This window comes from Cygnus olor (genome assembly GCF_009769625.2).
Source record: "Cygnus olor isolate bCygOlo1 chromosome W unlocalized genomic scaffold, bCygOlo1.pri.v2 SUPER_W6, whole genome shotgun sequence".
Classification (NCBI taxonomy): domain Eukaryota; kingdom Metazoa; phylum Chordata; class Aves; order Anseriformes; family Anatidae; genus Cygnus; species Cygnus olor.
In genome coordinates, this window is record NW_024429077.1 from 530,320 (window position 1) to 549,986 (window position 19,667).

At 42.6% G+C, this 19,667-nt stretch overlaps 1 protein-coding gene across 1 annotated transcript in view; it reads right to left on the reverse strand.

Moving 5' to 3' along the window:
• The window catches only part of LOC121062985 (protein unc-13 homolog B-like), an 86,476-nt gene that overhangs the window by 21,171 nt on the left and 45,638 nt on the right, over nucleotides 1-19,667 (reverse strand). Inside the window, 6 exon segments of the mRNA XM_040543297.1 lie at nucleotides 2,389-2,541; nucleotides 4,896-4,984; nucleotides 5,323-5,353; nucleotides 10,235-10,359; nucleotides 10,904-11,048; nucleotides 17,314-17,530. Coding sequence (XP_040399231.1) covers nucleotides 2,389-2,541; nucleotides 4,896-4,984; nucleotides 5,323-5,353; nucleotides 10,235-10,359; nucleotides 10,904-11,048; nucleotides 17,314-17,530 — 760 coding nt within the window.

Below are 19,667 nucleotides of genomic sequence, written 5' to 3' on the forward strand. Positions count from 1 at the left end.
GAGAAGAGCGCTGATAACATGCTGATGTTTTAATTGTTGCAGAGCAGTGCTTACACTAAGCCAAGGACTTTTCAGCTTCTCGCTCTGTCCTGCCAGCGAGCAGGATAGGGGTGCAGCAGGAGCTGGGAGGGGACAGACCCAGGACAGCTGACCCAAACTGGCCAAAGGGGTATTCCATACCATCTGACGTCATGCTAAACAATATATAGGGGTGGCTAGCCGGGGTGGGGGGCCGGCTACTCGGGGATAGGCTGGGCATCGGTCAGCAGGTGGTGAGCAATTGCATTGTGCATCACTTGTTTCGTACACATTATTATTAGTAATACCATTATCATCATCATCATCATCATTATTATTATTATTTTCCTGTCTTAATAAACTGTCTTTATCTCAACTCACAGGCTTCACTTTCCCGTTTCTCTCCCCCATCCCGGAGAGGGAGGGGGGAGGGTGAGTGAACGGCTGTGTGGTGTTTAGCTGCCGGCCGGGTTAAACCATAACTGCAAGGAAAAAGGAGATGTGTATGGCAGAATCAATGCCCCATCCACAGCAGTTTCTCATAATAATTGCTTTAAGGGTAAAAAGAAATTTTCCTTTTTCATATAGTACAGTCTCCCTACCTCCTTAGAGTTCTAGTGCTTAAGATCTTTGGATTATTGACATTTCTGATCTCAGTTATTTCTATTTATTGACCTGGGGATTATGGAAGATATCACTAGGTTATGGTGGTTGGGAATATTGCAAATAAGAGCAGATACCACTCAGCTGGTTCCATTTAAGATACTTCCCGCTGTATGGGGCTTACAGAATATATAGGAAAAATTACAAATACAGAATAATGGTTTCATACCTTCAAGGGTTCATTATAATAATCTTTGTTGAATACCTAAATGAATATTTCCCAGACTGTTACGCAGAAGCTCCTGCAAATGCACAGCTTCTGATAGCTGTAGAAGTCTGTACATGCTCCACCTACAGAACCACCTCAAAGCATTTCTTGGACTCATCTATGTATTGTTGCAATTGCATTCACCATCCATCACATGCCATGTGTTTATTCCCTTTTACATAAAGCAAAATGCTTTATCTCCCTATTTATTCCTCCTTTATTATTGTGCAGGCTACCAAAAAGGCCAAGAAACATCAGATTCATCTTCAAATCCCAACAATCATTTCCAATGGCATTTACTAACTACAGTGGGAGAGCTATAAAACAGGAACTCTGCAGCCAGTAGCAGTGCACAGATGATAGCCAGTTCTTCTACACTGTGTAACATCTTCTCCTAGATTTCTTACAGTTAGCAAATGAGCAAAACTCAACAGGGATAAGACTGATACGGGTAAGATGCAGAAGGCAAAAAAAATTAATTTCCTTCTGTAAAGGAGGAAAGAAAATACTCCAGGCTTGCATTATTATCAAAATGACTTGCTCCATGGTTGTATGAAAAACCTGTCGCATCCCAGGTTCCCACTGATACAAAGGAAGGTGGCTTCTGAGGATTAGTGAAGGCATGCATGGAAAACGCTCAAATGAGAGGGCTCCTAGATGTAATGATTGCTGCAGAGAGTCACTTACTACATAGTGACTGAAAAGAAAGATGGGATGATCAATAAAAAACAGCAAAAGAAGTTTATTTTTTAAGCTTCGCATCTCTCACAGCATTTTTTTTAATTATGAAAGTCTTTGGTCACACCTTTCAAAATAAAGAACTGCTGTGCATCAATAAGAATTTTAACTTCCACAGAGATTAAAAACTATTTCTCTTAGTAGGCCAAGGCTTAGCTGAAAAGAATTATGTGCAACAGAAAGTCCCCGAACAGCTGAATCATGCTGCATAGTGTTAATGGCAACAGTTAAAGCAATGGATCTGCAGTTCACCTAAGCCAAGCTGGACTTGCAGAAAACTCATGTACATCACCTAGTTCAGAAGTTTATTTTCTAGTCAGAACAACACCAGGTATGGCTAGAACACACACTCTTGATATGACTGTGATACTGAGCAGTGCATGTATCAACTATGCAAGTATGTTTTGCAGTATGTTTCCTAATTGGCTACAGTACAATTTGTATAGGAGAAAATCACAGATTGAATATTTAGAGTTTACTGTGTGCCTCAGCCTTTTGCACTACCTGATCAGCAGCATGTTTGCTGATTGCTATAACTGCCAGAGGGAGAGAGGGAACAGAGTGAGTTCTGGCACTGCATGAAGGTTGAAGAAATGATATGTGGCTTGAGAAAAATGCAGACATTAGAAGAAAAACCATGAGAATTCACAGGGTGGACATCTCAAGAACTACCCAAGAACATGGAGCTATTTTTCCTTTCCCCCATCCTGTTCCCAATCTGATGCACTGTATGCATAATGTGTATCTGAGTACTTGCTTACTTTCCATCCAGGAAATCCATCAGTGGCCTCAGGACATTATCTGCATCTTGTGCAACTGTGTTTCTGGCATTATCGGCAACATTTCCTGTCCCTTTCACTTGGCAGATGATATCAGACATCTGCTTGACACATTTATCAATACGAGTTTGAAAGCTGGGCAGGTAAGAGAAGCAAAAACAAGATTATCAGTGGCAGAGATATCAGCTCTCTTACATAAGGTAAAAACACTACAAGTCCATAAACTATGCACTCAATTACACACTCTTCCTCCCTGAAGTTTTCTGCTTACCGTATTTGTTACCAAGAGGCATGCTATCCAGTTCCTTATGCACATCATCCACAGACAGCCTACCACCTCTGAACAAAAGACACAATCACACTTGAGAGCAATTTGTTCGTTCAGCTTGCAAAAAGAAATGATCCTTTCCAGATTTTGAGAAATGCCATTATTTCTAGCAGAGATGAGTTTGCAACAATCAGTTGTGGCTACAACAACAGCAGTTTAAACAAAGACATAAGCCACAAAGAAAATAGTACCAACAATCTCCTGTACTGCTGACAGTCCCTATTCTGTTACAGGCTAATCTCACCCCATAGTTCTTCCAAATACTGCATCAGTTCTGTGACCCTGCTTCAAGATGCTGTAAACCCCCAGCCAGGGGATAAAAAATAACAGAATCTCTTCAAAGGTTAAAATTAATGCAAGGTAAAATTGTCACCAATTATGAAAAATAGTAAATCAGTTACTGTGGCAACAGGTTCACCTAAAAGCGAGCCTGATGTAGACATACAGCTTGACAGGTGCCCTTGGCAGCAGCAAGTTAAAAAACAGCCTCACTTATGCTGACAAACAGGGCACCTTGCTCCACAACTCCTGAAGGAAATTCCTTCCTTCACTCCTACAGCCTCCAAGAACAAAACACCAGCTAGCCTTGCATGAAGCGTAAACCCTTTCAAGTTTCCCTTTCTCTGTTGAAATCCTTTAAAGAAGAAAATGCTTGTCTCCAAACACAAGCCTCTCAGCACAAAGGTTGTAAGGCTCTCCAGATATGTGCTATTTTTTCCCAGCTGGTGCAATTATCTCACAGATGAAGCAGAGTAAGATCTGCAGCGTCAGGTGTGCACAGTGTTGTAGGAGCACTGTTTACAGACTCTGTACGGAATATTGTGGATATCTGTCTTACCTCCCACATTTACATCCTTCAGAAGATCATATATACAGCTTATACAGTAAACTGCAGCTCTGCTTTCCATTCCCTATTACTGTTAAGGAATAAGCAAAGCATCTGAGCTGTCTGACTGGTTAAATCTCTCGCTGGCACATCTCTCTGAAACATTCCCTGGTATGTATGCCGATACTGAATAATCTCTTTAAATCATACTTGCAAATGTCAAGATTGTACCCTAATTGTCTTGTAGCAATGTAGCAAGACAATTGTCTTGTAGCATCATGCAATTGTCTTGTAGCACCATGGAGACAGGTTTCAGATAAAACTCACTCCCTAATTATGATTTCTCACTTATTCTCCATCTAATTATGAATCTTATCAATTTGGCTCAGTTACAGTTGGAATCTCTCCATTTCTTGCTATACCATCCACTGGCAATGGGAACACCCCACTAGCTCTGTGTGCTGAAATCCAGATAAATGCTGACAAATCCCACCAGGATTTTTGGTCTTAAGTACTGCAAATCTGTGGACTGTAAGAGGCCAAGTTGGTACAATTTGCTTTATTCTCCTCACCCATGCTTCAACTACATGCCTGCATTAATCTTGTTATAAAGCACACCATGAAATGAATGGTGTTTATCATGAGAAGTGGTTGGTTTTGGAAATCAGTTTGGAACCCTGTATTTCTAGATTTTGTTTAATTGACATATTTTATAATAATTTTGTAGTGAACCATAAAGTCAAACACATTTTTATACTCAGGTAAATTGTATCATGATTGAAAATAAAATTTAATTGCCATCTGTGACTGGCAATTCTTTAAAGAGCTCCTCCCTCAAAACACTAGAAAACACCATCCATTGCAGCATCAGAACAAGTCAATCTCAAATTCTAAACCCATTTCCCTTGTATTCCAATACTCATTTAACAATCAGAAATCAGTCAACTGTTTCATACATTTAGAGCAGAACATTTAAACACAAATGTTACTTTATAAATGCTAAGCTGGAATCTGCTTTCCAAGCAATAAAGGAGCAGGCAATTCTGTTACTGACAAGCACTACTTACAGAAAAAAAATTTCCATATAATTCAAATACATTTTACAGTTGAGGGTTCTCCCTGTTACATTTCTAAGCAGAGCAATACAGAAAAGAGAGACTTCTATAAACATTTCTCACTTCTTTATATGGTCTCAGTATTTGAAAGACCATGAATTTAGGACAAAAAAAAAATACAATGCAGTTGTTACAAGTTTCTTTTCTCTTCTTGATCTGACTGAATGAGATTAGACAAAAGAAAGGAATGCTTCAAAAACAGGGACCTCATTATACTCACCTGTTACCAAACACTGCACTCAGCTCATCCAAAACATTGTTCAACTTCACCTGCAGCTCTTTGAGATGGTCACTTGCTTCTGCATCCAACTGTGGATGAAATAAGAGCACTTAGCTTGAACTCAGAGGGCAGTCTGGTCTTCACACTGCTCTTGTTCACTGTTGAGGCCACTCTTAATAAAAGCAGGTGAACCATCAACAATGGACTTTGTCAGCTGAGATCCTCTCCACCACTGTCTCCTGCTGTTACAGAAGCTATGAAATCATCAAAAGATACTTGCCCAAACAACAGCAAGAGGTTGCCCCAGGCTCCAATACCCTCATAGTCCTCTTACTGATATTTGCAAAGTTAAGAAAGAAAGTGAATGTGAACTCCCCATGGCCAACAGTATAAGCAGGCTGAGAAATCAGCAAATACTGCGTGTTACCTTGGGCTCATGTGTCATTTCATCGCTAAGTCTAGAAGGAGACAGGACTGACTTTTTAGAATGGATGTTATTTACTTGTGCGCTTCTCTGTGCATGGTCTTGAAAGATGACCTTCCACCCTGCTGTCAGTATTCAAACATAAGATTGACCCAGCCACTGCTCTCAGAAGACTGGACCCAGCTATTCTGAAAATGTGGCCACAATATAATAGCAAGAACTGTTGTGCACTGATCACTTTTGGAAAGCATCGTCTCAGCTTTGGGTATTGAGCACAAACAGCTCTATTTTCACACTGATCTGGACAGCTTTTTCAATGCAACTATTCAGAGAAGACTTGAAAAGAAAAAATTTAAAAGTGCCCCAAGCACTAAATGGATGCTGCTGACATCTTGGTATATGCTGTAAGAAAAGTGCTTGCTCCAGTATTACCAGCCCAAAGCCATCTATTTTTGCATTCAGCAGTGCCCTTCACTCCTGCTGTAGTCATCCCTCCAGCCACAAAAGAGCCAATTGTGAGGAACCCACCTCTGTGTACACATAACACCTCATGTTGAATGCTTAGGGATCATTTGCTTTGAAAAAGTAACTTGGAAGACATGTTTCTTTGCAGGCAAACTTCTTGTAAAACAAAAACCTTCCAGAAATGTTTGCATTCATCATTCAGAATTTCAGCCTTACCTCTAAGGCAAAGTACCTATTTACCAATGTAATGGGCTAGATGGTTAACAAACAGTTCAGATTTTTACATTATGTCTACACATACACCTATACAGGATTTGACCATGACAGGAGCACCCACTACTGTACTCAGCGCTGAAGCCCTCTTTATATTCCTCACCATCTGTTAGAGAAAGCCAAGCCTTAGGGGATTTGGAATTTGATCTTTTCATTTTCCTTCGGAAGCTGGTGTGGAAAACTGACTATCTATTAGGCACTTGAAACTGCTAATGAAACTCCTGGATCATTTAAAAAATAGGGGGAAAATAAGCAAATGATGATTACTTAAGCCTTATAACTTCAGGCATTGCTAGCTGTAGCTGTTTTTCTTTATTAAAGTGAATTCATATTCCTATTACCTTTAGAACTCACTACAAAAGCAGAGGAAAGCTAACAATGCCAATCAGCAGTCATTCTATCCAAATTTGTAGGTAACAAAAACTAAAACAGCATCTGTTGGTGGTGGTTTGTCTTGCCCCTACATTTTCCTTCCCTTCTCGTACTATGTGAAGGGATGAGTCACAAGTTGCCTGGTTCGCTATCTGTAATTAAAAGTGCTGAACAGTCTTCTTGTTTTGGCCATTTCTGGTAGGTTTGAGGCAGAACCAGTTTAGGATCCATCCAAACATTTCAAGGAACTGCTTTTCCAGTTGAGGAGAAAACCCAACAAAATGGAACAAAACAACAACAAAAAGAAATTGGCACGAGATATCTATTCCTCTCTATTTACTTCTTTATAAGCTACCAGAGGCATGTGTTACAAGGTTTGGATGTTTGAGGTCAGATTCAACAGCTGATTGCTCTGGTTCATGAACCATGCAATTAATGACTTGTTCTACCACGAGGTGACATGGACAACTCACTAACAACCTCTGAGTTTCTCCTTGCTATTATACTATTATATGCTATTATACTTGCTGATTGCAACAAGTGATTGCAACAAGTGCAACAAGTGCTCTTGGGAGCAGAAGAAAGGCTGATTGCCAGGGCTGGGACTGCAAAAAGGGACAGCTGGAGCAATGCTTTGCCAAGGGGATGAGCCCCATCATCTGTGGCAAGGAGCTGTTCCTCCTCCAGCACATCAACCCATAGTTCTCTGGGTGCAACTGGCAAAACAGTCACCCAGGTTTAACTTCAACGTGCCCAGCCTTATCCTCATGAAGAAAAGTCCCAGTAGCAAGCATTCTGGTTCAGTAATCACCAAGTTCTCTGCCATTCTAGAATGGTTGTTTTCTTCTGAGCAACTGCTACCACAAAAGGAGAAAGAAACTGCATAGTATGTTACTGATTGCTAATGCTGTCTAACATACATAAATTACAGAGTCCCTATAACACACTGTATGACTGCAAGCTGTTCTTTGCCAATGTGGTGAAGCACTGATAACAACACTTAAATGAAACTAGTCTATTTTGTTGCTTAGCCAATGAATTCCTAGTCTATCAGCTACCACTGATAGCAGGAAATGCTACTTGGACTGCATGATAAAGCTGACAGGTAGCATAAAGCAGTATTATGCAGCTGGGTCACTGACATACGTCATGGCCAGACCATTTCTATTGGGTACTAGAGCTCAGCAGGCTTATGATCTCCATTCCATGGGTGTATTAGAGATGATTCAGAGGAAGAAAGCTAATGAAAAGTTCCCTGTGCAAAGCGTGGGAGAGCACCAACAGTGAGGTGGCTTCTGATCCCTGAGCAAATGCTCCAATTCCAGTGGAAATAAAGGCTGACACTTCCATAATTCTATGTTTGAGACTAAATGTATGGTATAAAAGACTGAGGTGCACATAAAACAGGGAAGCAGTAACTATATCTACGTTTAAGGGAACAAAGCAGGGTCTGTTGATTTCCTGTGACGATTTGGGATTTGGCACTTCACAGACCCAGGGAGGCAACAGACTTCCCTGTGGGTTGGGTCTGGTCAGCATATTCGGCCCTCTGTCCCTTTCAGAAGGAAGTCCCCCATGACAATAACCCTTCTTTCTTTCTTGACAGAAGATGTAGCGATGCGGGGGGTAGGTTGCCTTGCCTTAGGCACCCTCTCCAACTGGGACAGGCTTTCGTCTACATCGTTGTTTTGACTCATGTTCTAGAGCTTCATACCTGTTATATAAGGGTAGATGGGAAGGTGAGGTGGGCAGGGACAGGGCTCGCCTACCACCCCCAAACAGGAACCTGCCTCCATTCCCCCCCCTTGGCCTAGGTACCCTCCTACTGCCTGGCGGGATGAGGGAACTTTTGTCTTCTGTGTAGCAGGAGACAGCTGTGCTGTGGCAGGCTCGTGAGTCTGTCTCAGAGAGGGTAGAGTACACTTCCACCAGTCAGTTTCCCTCTCTGACTCCCTGATGCTCCTGAGCCTGCTCACCTCCTCCCAAAGCTCCGCTACCTGGCTGAGCAGCTCTTCAACCTGGGCACACCTCCCACAGGCATACCCACCACTGCTGCTGTCGGACACCGACAGAAGACTCAGGCACACCCTGCACCCCAAGACCTGGACGGCCGCATGTTTCCCTGAGCCCTCTGTCTGAGTAGCCACATCGGTGACTGTGGCTGGAGAGGCCGCAAGAGATGCAGAGGCCATGGTTTTCTGCCTGGTGGATACCATGGCTGGGCTCTTCGCGAGCAGGTTACAAGCACCGTTGGGAAAGACCGCTGCAAAAGAGTGGTGAGGGGCCCTGCTTGCTCGTCCCGCCTGCGCGAACTGCTGCGCAAACTGCTGCGCCACGCCCTACTGACACTCTGTTTGCCCCTCCTGGTTGCTCTCGCTCCCTAGGGGCTGCTTTTGAACATCCGGGGAGGGGGCGCTGCTGGCTCCACCTACGCCTCGTCAGCCTCCCTCGCAAGGGCTGCCGGGTCCTGGCGGCTCCCTTGGCTGCTTCGAGTGGCTTCGATGCCGAAAAAAAGCCCTGCCCGCCTCGATCCCCCACTCTGCTGCAGAATGCATCTGCCCCGGAGCTGATCGCCTCGGCGAGTGCTGGCATTCAAAATGCCAGACTGGAAACACAGTCCAAGCAAGATGTTTTTCCAAGAGGGGCAAATGCAATGTGCTGCATTTGGACAGCAGTAAACAGTCATACACCAGATGGCAAGAACAGGTAGGGAGGACACTGTCAAGGGTGCCTGGGGGCTGGCTTATGACCACCTGGAAACATCACTGGTGGACAATATCACTGAAGAAAGAAAAAGAGTCTGCTATCATCCCAGTGTACTAGAGCAGAGCACTGCCTGCAAGGCAAGGCCTAGATAAAACATCAATGTCTAAGTCTAGGTGTTTTATGTCCAGACACAGACCAGCTGGAGAAATGTGAGTAAACCTTACTTACAAGGAAAGCTAGGAACAAATGGGAACAGGCAAAAGACTGGGAAGGGACATTAGAAGAACTGCAGCTGAAGCAAGGAAGATATAGAGGGGAAGACAGTGAAGTGTGTTAAACCCCCAAAACCCAGTGGAGGGATAACAGTGAGATGTGGAGCAATCAAACTTCTGAAAACCAGTTAGACAAACACCGGTCAGAAACAACCTAACTGCTTCTGCCTTAGGCCAGGAAAGGACTTCAGTTACAGTATTCTCACCAGGTTGATCAGACAACTTTTTGGGCTCAAATTTTCTTCAGGTCTGAAATCTATCGCTGCTGCTTTTTTTTTTTTTTTTTTTTAAATTAAGTTAAATAAAACTTGCAAACAATTGCTTAGAACTTAAGAACAAGAGCTTATTTGACATTTCTAACTAAGTCACCTGGTCCTGTCAGAAACCAAAAACATTATCTTTACTTACAAATTCTGGTGTGTATGTGCACGCATGACATGTCCATACAGATACACAGACATTCATACAGATAAAGTTATATTTACTAACACAAGCACATAAGCACCCATCTAGAAGTCTGATGATCAAGAATCGACCAAAGCCCACGCTGCAAGCACAAAACCCACATGGTTTAAAAGACTGCCTATGCCACTGCTAAACTTTTTGAGATCTTTGGAAGACACTGTACAATAAGGGATTGAATTGTGTCAGGTACAGGGGCACAGAACACCAGAGGGAACAACGATGCACATAAACATAGAAAATAAGCAGTGAAGAAATGTTGTATTTATATAAAGGCAGCCACAGGAGAAACAGCTGACTACCCTCAAGATAACCCAAAGGAGAGGGATAGTGAGGATTTACTACAGGAGACACAACACACTCACGCTGGATATTCAGGCACTTTTCCCTTGAAGGCAGGCAGATCATGAACATATTCGTTGTACAGCCACTTCACTTTGAAGTGTAAATTCATATAGTCTGCACTTTTACAGTCTGTGTTTCTCATGCTCTGCAAGGAAGGAAAAAAGCAGTTAGGTCTGAATTTACCACCACCACTGCATCGGGTAGAGGGAAGACTTATAAAGCACGTCAGCAGCATTCACTGGTTTTGAGGGTGAAGTATCTATAGAGCCACAAAAATCCTCACAACACAGGATTTTAGCAGTAAGCAGAGGTTCTCAGTGGTTGACAGGTGGGGCTCTGGAGTCTATTTCTGTGGTTCCAATTCATACTTCCAATTGTTGAATACTTTTTGGTTGTCAAGGCAATAAAAAGAGAGCAGTCTCTTTAGGCCTTTGCTTTTAACGTGACAGTCCAGATTTCATCTACGTAGTAAATAAATCTGGAAGAGTGAAACCGTTCATTCTTGGATATAAACAAAGGCAATACAAATATGTTACACCACATTCCCTACGAGACAATAGAGACAATAGTAGAAAGAATCAAGTTCTTTAGAGTTTGAACATGTCAATCACAAGCAAGTTCAGACCAGTTGTGAAATTTTACACAAGTCCTCTCTCCAAGTGTTTTCACTAAAGCACTGAAATACCCACCCTGGCCAACTCTAACTGGCAATGTGAAGACTGAGAAACAGTAGACATGAAGTCAGTGGTCACTGGAGCCACTTTGATATCAGCTTTATCTACAACCGAATTCTCAGTGGTGCAAGTAGAATTGTAGGAAAAGTCTTTTCCTTTCCTGTACCACAATAAGAGGGAACATGTAGCTAGAAATCACAGAATCACAGAATCATCTAGGTTGGAAGAGACCTCCAAGATCACCCAGTCCAACCTCTGACCTAACACTAACAAGTCCTCCACTAAACCATATCACTAAGCTCTACATCTAAACGTCTCTTAAAGACCTCCAGGGATGGTGACTCAACCACTTCCCTGGGCAGCCCATTCCAATGCCTAACAACCCTTTCAGTAAAGAAGTTCTTCCTAATATCCAATCTAAACCTCCCCTGGCGCAACTTTACCCATTCCCCCTCATCCTGTCACCAGGCATGTAGGAGAATAGACCAACCCCCACCTCGCTACAGCCTCCTTTAAGGTACCTGTGGAGTGCGATAAGGTCGCCCCTGAGACTCCTCTTCTCCAGGCTGAACAATCCCAGCTCCCTCAGCCGCTCCTCGTAAGACTTGTTCTCCAGACCCCTCACCAGCTTCGTTGCCCTTCTCTGGACTCGCTCGAGCACCTCCATGTCCTTCTTGTAGTGAGGGGCCCAAAACTGAACACAGTACTCGAGGTGCGGCCTCACCAGAGCCGAGTACAGGGGGACAATCACTTCCCTAGACCTGCTGGCCACACTGTTTCTGATACAAGCCAGGATGCTGTTGGCCTTCTTGGCCACCTGAGCACACTGCTGGCTCATATTCAGCCGGCTATCAACCAATACTCCCAGGTCCTTCTCTGCCAGGCAGCTTTCCAACCACTCATCTCCCAGCTTGTAGCGCTGCTTGGGGTTGTTGCGCCCCAAGTGCAGGACCCGGCACTTGGCCTTGTTGAACTTCATACAGTTGGCCTCAGCCCATCGGTCCAGCCTATCCAGATCCTCCTGCAGAGCCTTCCTACCCTCAAGCAGATAGACACACGCACCTAACTTGGTGTCGTCTGCAAACTTACTGAGGGTGCACTCAATCCCCTCATCCAGATCATCAGTAAAGATATTGAAGAGGACTGGCCCCAGTACTGAGCCCTGGGGGACTCCACTAGTGACCGGCCTCCAACTGGATTTGACTCCATTCACCACAACTCTTTGGGCCTGGCTACCCAGCCAGTTTCTAACCCAACGAAGCGTACGCCAGTCCAAGCCAAGAGCAGCCAGTTTCTTGAGGAGAATGTTGTTGGAAATGGTGTCAAAAGCCTTACTGAAGTCAAGGTAGACCACATCCACAGCTTTTCCCTCATCCACTAATATAAATACTAATATAAATACTTTGTTTCACATCCCAAATAGGGCAACAAATTGTTCTTGGGTATCATAAAAAGCTCCCAGGATGGTCATAGCATGCTATTTCATTTCCATGCATCCCCTTGAGAGCTTGTACAAACAGCTTCTCACCACCAGCTTGGTCTCAAGTAGTTACCATTATTTTACCTTACACTTCACATACAGGTTACCTTCCCGCAACAAACACATTTGAATCCTGTCTACACAACCCAAAAGAGTTTATTTGCTCTTAAGCAGCACATGGACTGCCTGCACTTGCACATTACTGTGCATGCAAAACATCATCACTATGTGTATGGTAGATTAGCAAGTCAACTGCCACTGTTATGCCTTTAGCACATGAGAAACTACACAAGAGCTGGAGCCTTCTCTGACCCCAGTTTGGAGACATTAAAGCAGTTCTCTTCTGAAAGAGAAGTGCCTTGTTAATACTTACTGTCTTCCTGAGTGCAGTCCACTGAAGCAACCCATATATACCTGGGTGAGCTGAGCCTCTTCCTCTTGCCAGTTTTTGTTATGTCTTTGTACTCAGGTTATGTCTTGACAATGCAGTTCTTCCTTGTGTAATGCGCATACCTCCACAACACGACCCTTTTCTCACACAGCTTCACTGCTAAAGCACTTGCCATGCTCAGACCTACATTTTGCAGAAATCATCTCCTTGGACTACCGCTCTCCTTTTCCTCTCACAGGAAATAAACATATGCTCCACATCTTTGCTCTCAAGGACCTTCACAGCCTATATCCACACTACCATCTTTCAGCTGTTGACTCCCACCCCCGATCAGCTCACAATTCCCATTTTTAACCTACTTGTTAAGTTTCCCCAAAGCACCCCCATGCTTTCTCCATGTCACCCCTCATGTACTTACAGGCAGCTTTTTGTGGGGGTACACAATAAAACTCTTTAAGGGAATCACTGCTAGTATGTACAAACAGGATCTAACTATGTTAAAAAGTATAAGTCTCTCAACTTATTATAAGGCTTTATAAGCTTTTTATAAGGCTTTATAAGCTTATTATAAGGCTTTAATCTGGTACTTTGGTACAAGTATCCAGCAAGTGGGTAAGATATACATACATGTGAACAATACATGCTAAAGACATTTATCATCAGAAGACATGCTTTAATGATATACCATGGTCACAGCTTCCTAAGCAGCTACCTGACAGACAAGCTTACCTTATATTTTCATGTAAATGTGAATTCTTGCAGCTAGTTCAAAACATTAAAAAAACTTTCACATTTCTTTTGAAGCTTCAGTAACATGCACAAGAAGAAAGGCCAAATAAATTATGAATTATCCAACTGAAAATACAAAAAATGAACCTCTCATGCATAATTACTCTACAAACCTTGTGAACTCCCAGAGCAATGGAACACTCTACTGAGTCGACTGCAAACCCCTTTAACAGCATAACACAGATTTCTAATTCTTCTGATTCACTTTTAGCAGATCCATACAGATACAATCTCTCTCTCAAAAAAAAAAAAAAGAAAAAAAGAAATCTAACCTTTGTTTTAAAGAAATTAAAGCATGCAGTATCAGAGATGCATAAACCCCAGGGAAGATGATTCAATTGACAAAGTATTTTACATGTGCTGCTACTTCACACATACTGTGATCTATTACTCTCCACAGTGAATTTGCTTTTATTGGAAACTGAGGAAAGTACAATCATGTTTTTTCTCAAAAAAATCTATCATTCTTCTTGAGCACTAAGGAAGTATGTCCCTTATTTGGTGTCTGAACTGCTGATCTCCCTCTAGAGCAACTGCAATAGAAAATGCTAACTCCTCTGCAAATCTAAAACTGGAAACAAGCACAGCAATAACCATACCCACACTTAGCTCCCTGCAAGGGTGAAGAAATCAATGGACAATTAAAACTTCATTAACTTTGATATGTGCAAGTGCTGTTCCTGCATGGGGAAAGAGCTGCTCCTGCAGAGAGAGGAGAGGTCTGACTCAGAGGCTGGCTGCACACCATGACAAAGGCATGGCTTCATCCAAAAGTCAATCTCCCCCAAAAACAAGGGAACTACCACCTTCCTAAATGCCACTTACACTGAAGCCAGCAGCCCTTGTGATTGAAGTATAAATTACATCACCACTGTGTGAAAGAGTGGATACGTAGCTTTAACCACTCAGGACAAAATAACAGATTCACTGTGACGTGCTTTACAGCACTTAGGTCAGAATCTCGTAGGGAGTCTTTGAGCCCTGTGTTCTAACATCATGCACACAACAAGTCAAGTTGGCCATCAGTAATTCTTTTCTGAAATTCTCCTAGCCACAATGTTAGCTGTCAAAACATGACCGTGCATATGTAACAGTGGTGGATGCAACAGCAGCAAAGTATAAAGGTTGTAGGTAAAAAAGAAGTTAAAAAGGACTCAAATCACATCTATTTCAACAAAATTAAGCAGTGCACTAGAAACAATTAATTCAAACCTTTTCCTGCAGTAGGATATTCAAAACACTGCTAAGCTGCAGAGAAGGAAGATGCAAAGCAACCACAGAAGCATAAGCCCAGGGACTGCTACCTAGCCACTTATGCAGTAAAGGAGAGGCTTGACACCAAGGGGACAAAACTACAGAAAAAAAAAGTAAAAGAAAAGGGAGCTCTTACTACCATAAAAGAGAACTTTATGTATGCAAAAAAAATGTGGGGCTTGTGACAGAAAAGACAAAAGTGAACTATAACAACTCAAACATGCTGGAGCACAAAGAAAGATGACAAAGCCCCAAACCTGCTCAACCCCAACAGCTTACAATATCTGTCATCCCCTCTTCAATGGACCCTGTATGGTTTTGATCACCTCTCTCTTTGTTAAGGGAAAGTTTAAGAGCACTTGAAAACAACATGGAAACGCGTCAGCCAGAGATATACTTTGTAAAATTACACTTACACCTTTCACCTAATGCAACCTGCGTTTCAGATCCTCAGACTGAAACACATTTTAGAAAAAAATAAAGTGAGGAGCATAGGAGCCATCACTCCTAACACATTTCTTTTCTGCTGGCTTTTAAAGAGCTTAGTGGAAGCAACAGTGAAAGAGTGTACAGATATTTTGCAGGAACTGCTGGTGTTTTACCCTCAAAAGAACAGAGTTCTGTAATTCTCTCACATTTCCTCAGCAGATTTCATCTTCAAACACAGTCTTCTCTGGAGAAGAGCTTTTAGGGTCACTGAGGCCATATTATTAAGGTATTAATAGGGAACTACTTCCTAGCAGCATGCTCTTCAGTGTCACGACCGGTTCTATTTTTGAAGCAGAGAACAGGACTTCCACCACATCCTTAATCCATAGGCCAGCAGATTGCCCTCTGTGGATTTTTTTCCTGATCGTCAACCTACTTTCCCTGTGTTAATTTCTAGCAAATGACAAATTCCTGCAAAGAAACTCTAATAGGTACTGAGTTTGTTAAAGTGTTAATACTTTAGACAGCTGGCATCTGTGTATGCATTTAATCCCCCTCCTCTCATTATAAGTGAGATTGTGGCAGAATGATTTATTTCAATCCTGCCTGCCAAGGCTACTCAGTCTCTCTTCCTATCAGAGATGCTTCCAATTTACAACTTTACTAATGCCAATGTGTCCAAAATAAGATGAAATGCTGTTGGTTAAGGATGATATCAACTTTCTATTACTGTCATTTAATGGCTTCCTCATAGAGGAAGAGCAGAATCCTTCTTTGCTTGGGAAATTGGTGCTTTCTGGGTCACAGAGGCTTCACAGAGGATGGTGAGAAAACTAGTTAACTCCAGTTTAGCTTCATCTGCCAGCCCAAAGTGTGTTCACACAGAGGCTATCCAGCTGTTGAGCACCAGTCAGCATCCCAGAGGTGGAGCTAACGACAAGGCTTGGAAAAAAACATACTCTACCCTACTACAGGGTAGTGTGATCTTACCAGCCAAATCGGGGCCACAAAAACATCTCTATCTGATCCATTTTACCCTCAGGCTGATGGGGAACAAGGGATACTCATGAATGCCTCCCTCTGTACTGCTTTCAACAGTGAGGATGGAAGAGCCAGGTCTGCTGTTCACAGTGCCCTGAGCTGTCACTACTTTTGGGGGGAGGAAAAACAAAACAGATCTGGTAGATCCTAGAGCTGCTGTTTCTCAGCATCTGAGTCTCCTTAGGGGAGATGAAGGCAAAAGATAGGTCTGCAGTGCACTTGCCTTCCAATAGTCAAACACACTGCTGCCACGACCAGTGCTACTGGTTCCAGAATATATTTTAAATAGAAAATAGGTATTTCATTGTTATGACATTTTACACATTAGTAATCTTTGTCTTCAGAAGGTCCCCAAAGGGGGCATACTGTGGCACCCCTGGATTAGCAAGACTTCTGCTTCTGAAGCCCCTAAACGCTGTATCCTAGATATCTCCCACACTTTGCTTGCTGAAAGCTGGTGCCCTTCTCACAAGGCCACAGATTTAGGGATAGAGACACACAGAACAGCACTGAGAATAGTGCAGTGCACTGCTCCTGTACATTAGTTTTTCTACATTGCCCTGCATGGACTGCTCAGTGCACAGGGGGTGAGCTCCAGCTAGGAGAGGCATGGTTAGCTGCCACTGGTAGGGAAAAAAGAGAACAACTTGTGTAGCCAGGTGCTGTTCTGCAGCTCAGAGAAGCCATCTCCCCCCTGAGCCTCGCAACTCTCTCTCACTGCATATTGCAGAGCAACCAGGCCTATGCTCCTTCTACACTAAAGTCATTGCATGACATTCAAGTTGGAAGCAAATTTATTGACGCTGCAAAGTGAAAGGGCCACAGATACTCAGTGTCACCCCAGCCAGGAGGGAAAGAATAAAGCCACACATGAACTGGAGCTCTGACCTCAGCAGTTACTCTCCATTGGATGTTATCTGCAGCTTAATGCCTGGGACCCAACAAAGGGTCTCTCACCCAGAACTGCTCAGCATATTGGGTACCATCAAAAAAACAATTAGATCGACTAGTCGGAACAGGAGTCTCCTAAGCGGCACATACCCTCCATTTCTGCAACAGTAGTAGTCTTCTGGGTCTTCTTTGCAGATCTGCTTATCACTGGCATAAAACGACAGGACACTAATGCTAACGTTAGAGACTACATCCAAAGTGCTAAAACTACAGGTGCTGAAAGTCTTTGCGTACTCACAACTATATACTCTAACAAAAAGCACAAACTTACCACTTGGTGAGGTGAATGAGCTCATGTTATCCGGAACTTAGGAACAGAACACAAGGGAAAACACCATGAATAAAGTTAGGAACAGGTATACTCTGGGTTCATGTGCATATATCTCCACAAAACAGATCAGTTTTTGTTGCAGAGAGCAATGCATGCAGATGTCAGAACACACCAGAAGTGTGCCCAGGGACTACTCCACAAGCTAGCAAAGACAGGAATATAAAACTCTTGATGCAGTTAAACTGGTAGAGAAATTAGTGACTCAGACTGAAAAATGACAGAGACAAGAGTTGATGACAGCAAATCTAATCATCATCCTTCACATCACTTAATCCATTTCCTTTAATCCCTTTTTCTCCTTTTTTTTTTAAAAAAATGCAGTGAGCTAATCCGATCATGTATTTAAAATACATATAGTAAGGTCCATAACTGAATTATTGTAGACCTTGTTCTAAAGGTTATGCTCATAAATTTCTGGAGAGCAAAGCAGTGAGAAAACATGCTCAACTCAAATGGAATTCTGCGCCCTGAGGATTTTCTTGAACATATATTTGGAAGAGACACATCTCAGCAGACTCTATCATTGTTCAATCCTCCTGCAGGACTTGCACAGCTACAGTAGAAACGTACACACACACACCACGCAGTTTTTCAGCTTTTGTTCAAAATACAAACCCTTTCCCATCCATCAGATGCCTTTGTGTCAACCCTTCTCACCAAAAATGCTCTGAAGAGGGATGCTCTTTTAACAAGTATTTGCTATGCACTGATGAATTCGCAGATGGAAACATTATGTCAATCATTGCCTTAAGAAGCTCACAACTTACCAGAAGGATATCAGAAAAAGATAAAATAAGCCCAGACGCACAAGGGAGGACAAAATCACTGTGAAGGTCAAAAGGGGACAAGGTACAAGATGTGAGCAGAGAAAACCTGGGAGGCAGAGTTAACCTTGGCACTGGCAATCAAATAAAGCCATTCAAAAGGGGAAAAAAATCTGTCAGGTTCACACAATCAGTATTCTTTTGCAGCTGCATTTTAGATGCAATGGGGTAAGGGAGTCTTAGGAAAAGAAGCCAGCAACTAGATCTGGAAAACTACAGTTCTCGTGGCTGGTAGGAAAGGAGTTAAATAGGGCACTTTCAACATGCAGAAGACCAAAACGCATTATGAATTCCTGCGGGTGAGTGTACAGGGCTAAATAAGAACAAAATGGAAAGGGAAGCCTAAAGGGTTTGCAGGAACAAACAGTTTCTAGAGAAAGTGAACATGAAGTAAGCACAATTGCCTTCTCTCTAACACGAGCCAGCAATGTCAGGCACTACAAAAGAGACACTTTAATGAAATAGGTCTTGGCCCCTTTTCTTTCTAATGTCTTGTTCTTATGTCAACATGACCTCACAAGAGGAAGACACTGTGGGGTACAAGCATATATCAAAAGTTCCTAACACCAAAAAGAGTACTTTTTATCTAGATCTGCAGCTTGCTAAATTCAAGCCTAGAGCTTGCAAAGGGTGTCCTCACAGCACAGTGTCTACCCCTGCTGCATTGACAGAGACTAAGAAATAGATAGAGTCAAATCTCCTTTACCTACAGAGAAACTCCACAGGCTGTTCCTGAAGAACAAAATGCAAGAAAATCTCTTAGCTGGCAGCAGGGTGTTTTTTTTTTTTTTTTTTTTTTTTTTTTTTAACAGTCTGAAATAATAGTCTAACTTGACCAGGTTTTGGAATATGAACTACAGCTAGCATGCTGTAGGCATCACCAAGCACTTCTGTTTTCTCAGATTGTCACCTTATAGATGATTATAAATGCCTGACCCTGCAAAATATTGGGAAAACTGCTACCACAGTTGCAGAGAGAGTGGGAGCTGAATACTTCCTGAACCCTGTAAGAAGCAGTTTGCACTTTGCAAATAAACTTATAGGTCAAAAAACAAATTCAGAAATTGTAATAAAACATTAGAAGAGTGGCAGAATTTCCTTCTGGGAGTTTGTTGGACTCTGCACATGCCTAACCCATGTTCAGAAACAGTAAAATTCCTCTTTTACTGTGAGTCTGGTGGAATTATGCCAGGACTTATTCAAAATGAAGATGTCTGCAGCAGGATTTGTTCTAACAGCATGTTTTCATCAACAGCATAAACAGTCTATGCTGTATCATCCAGAGACAC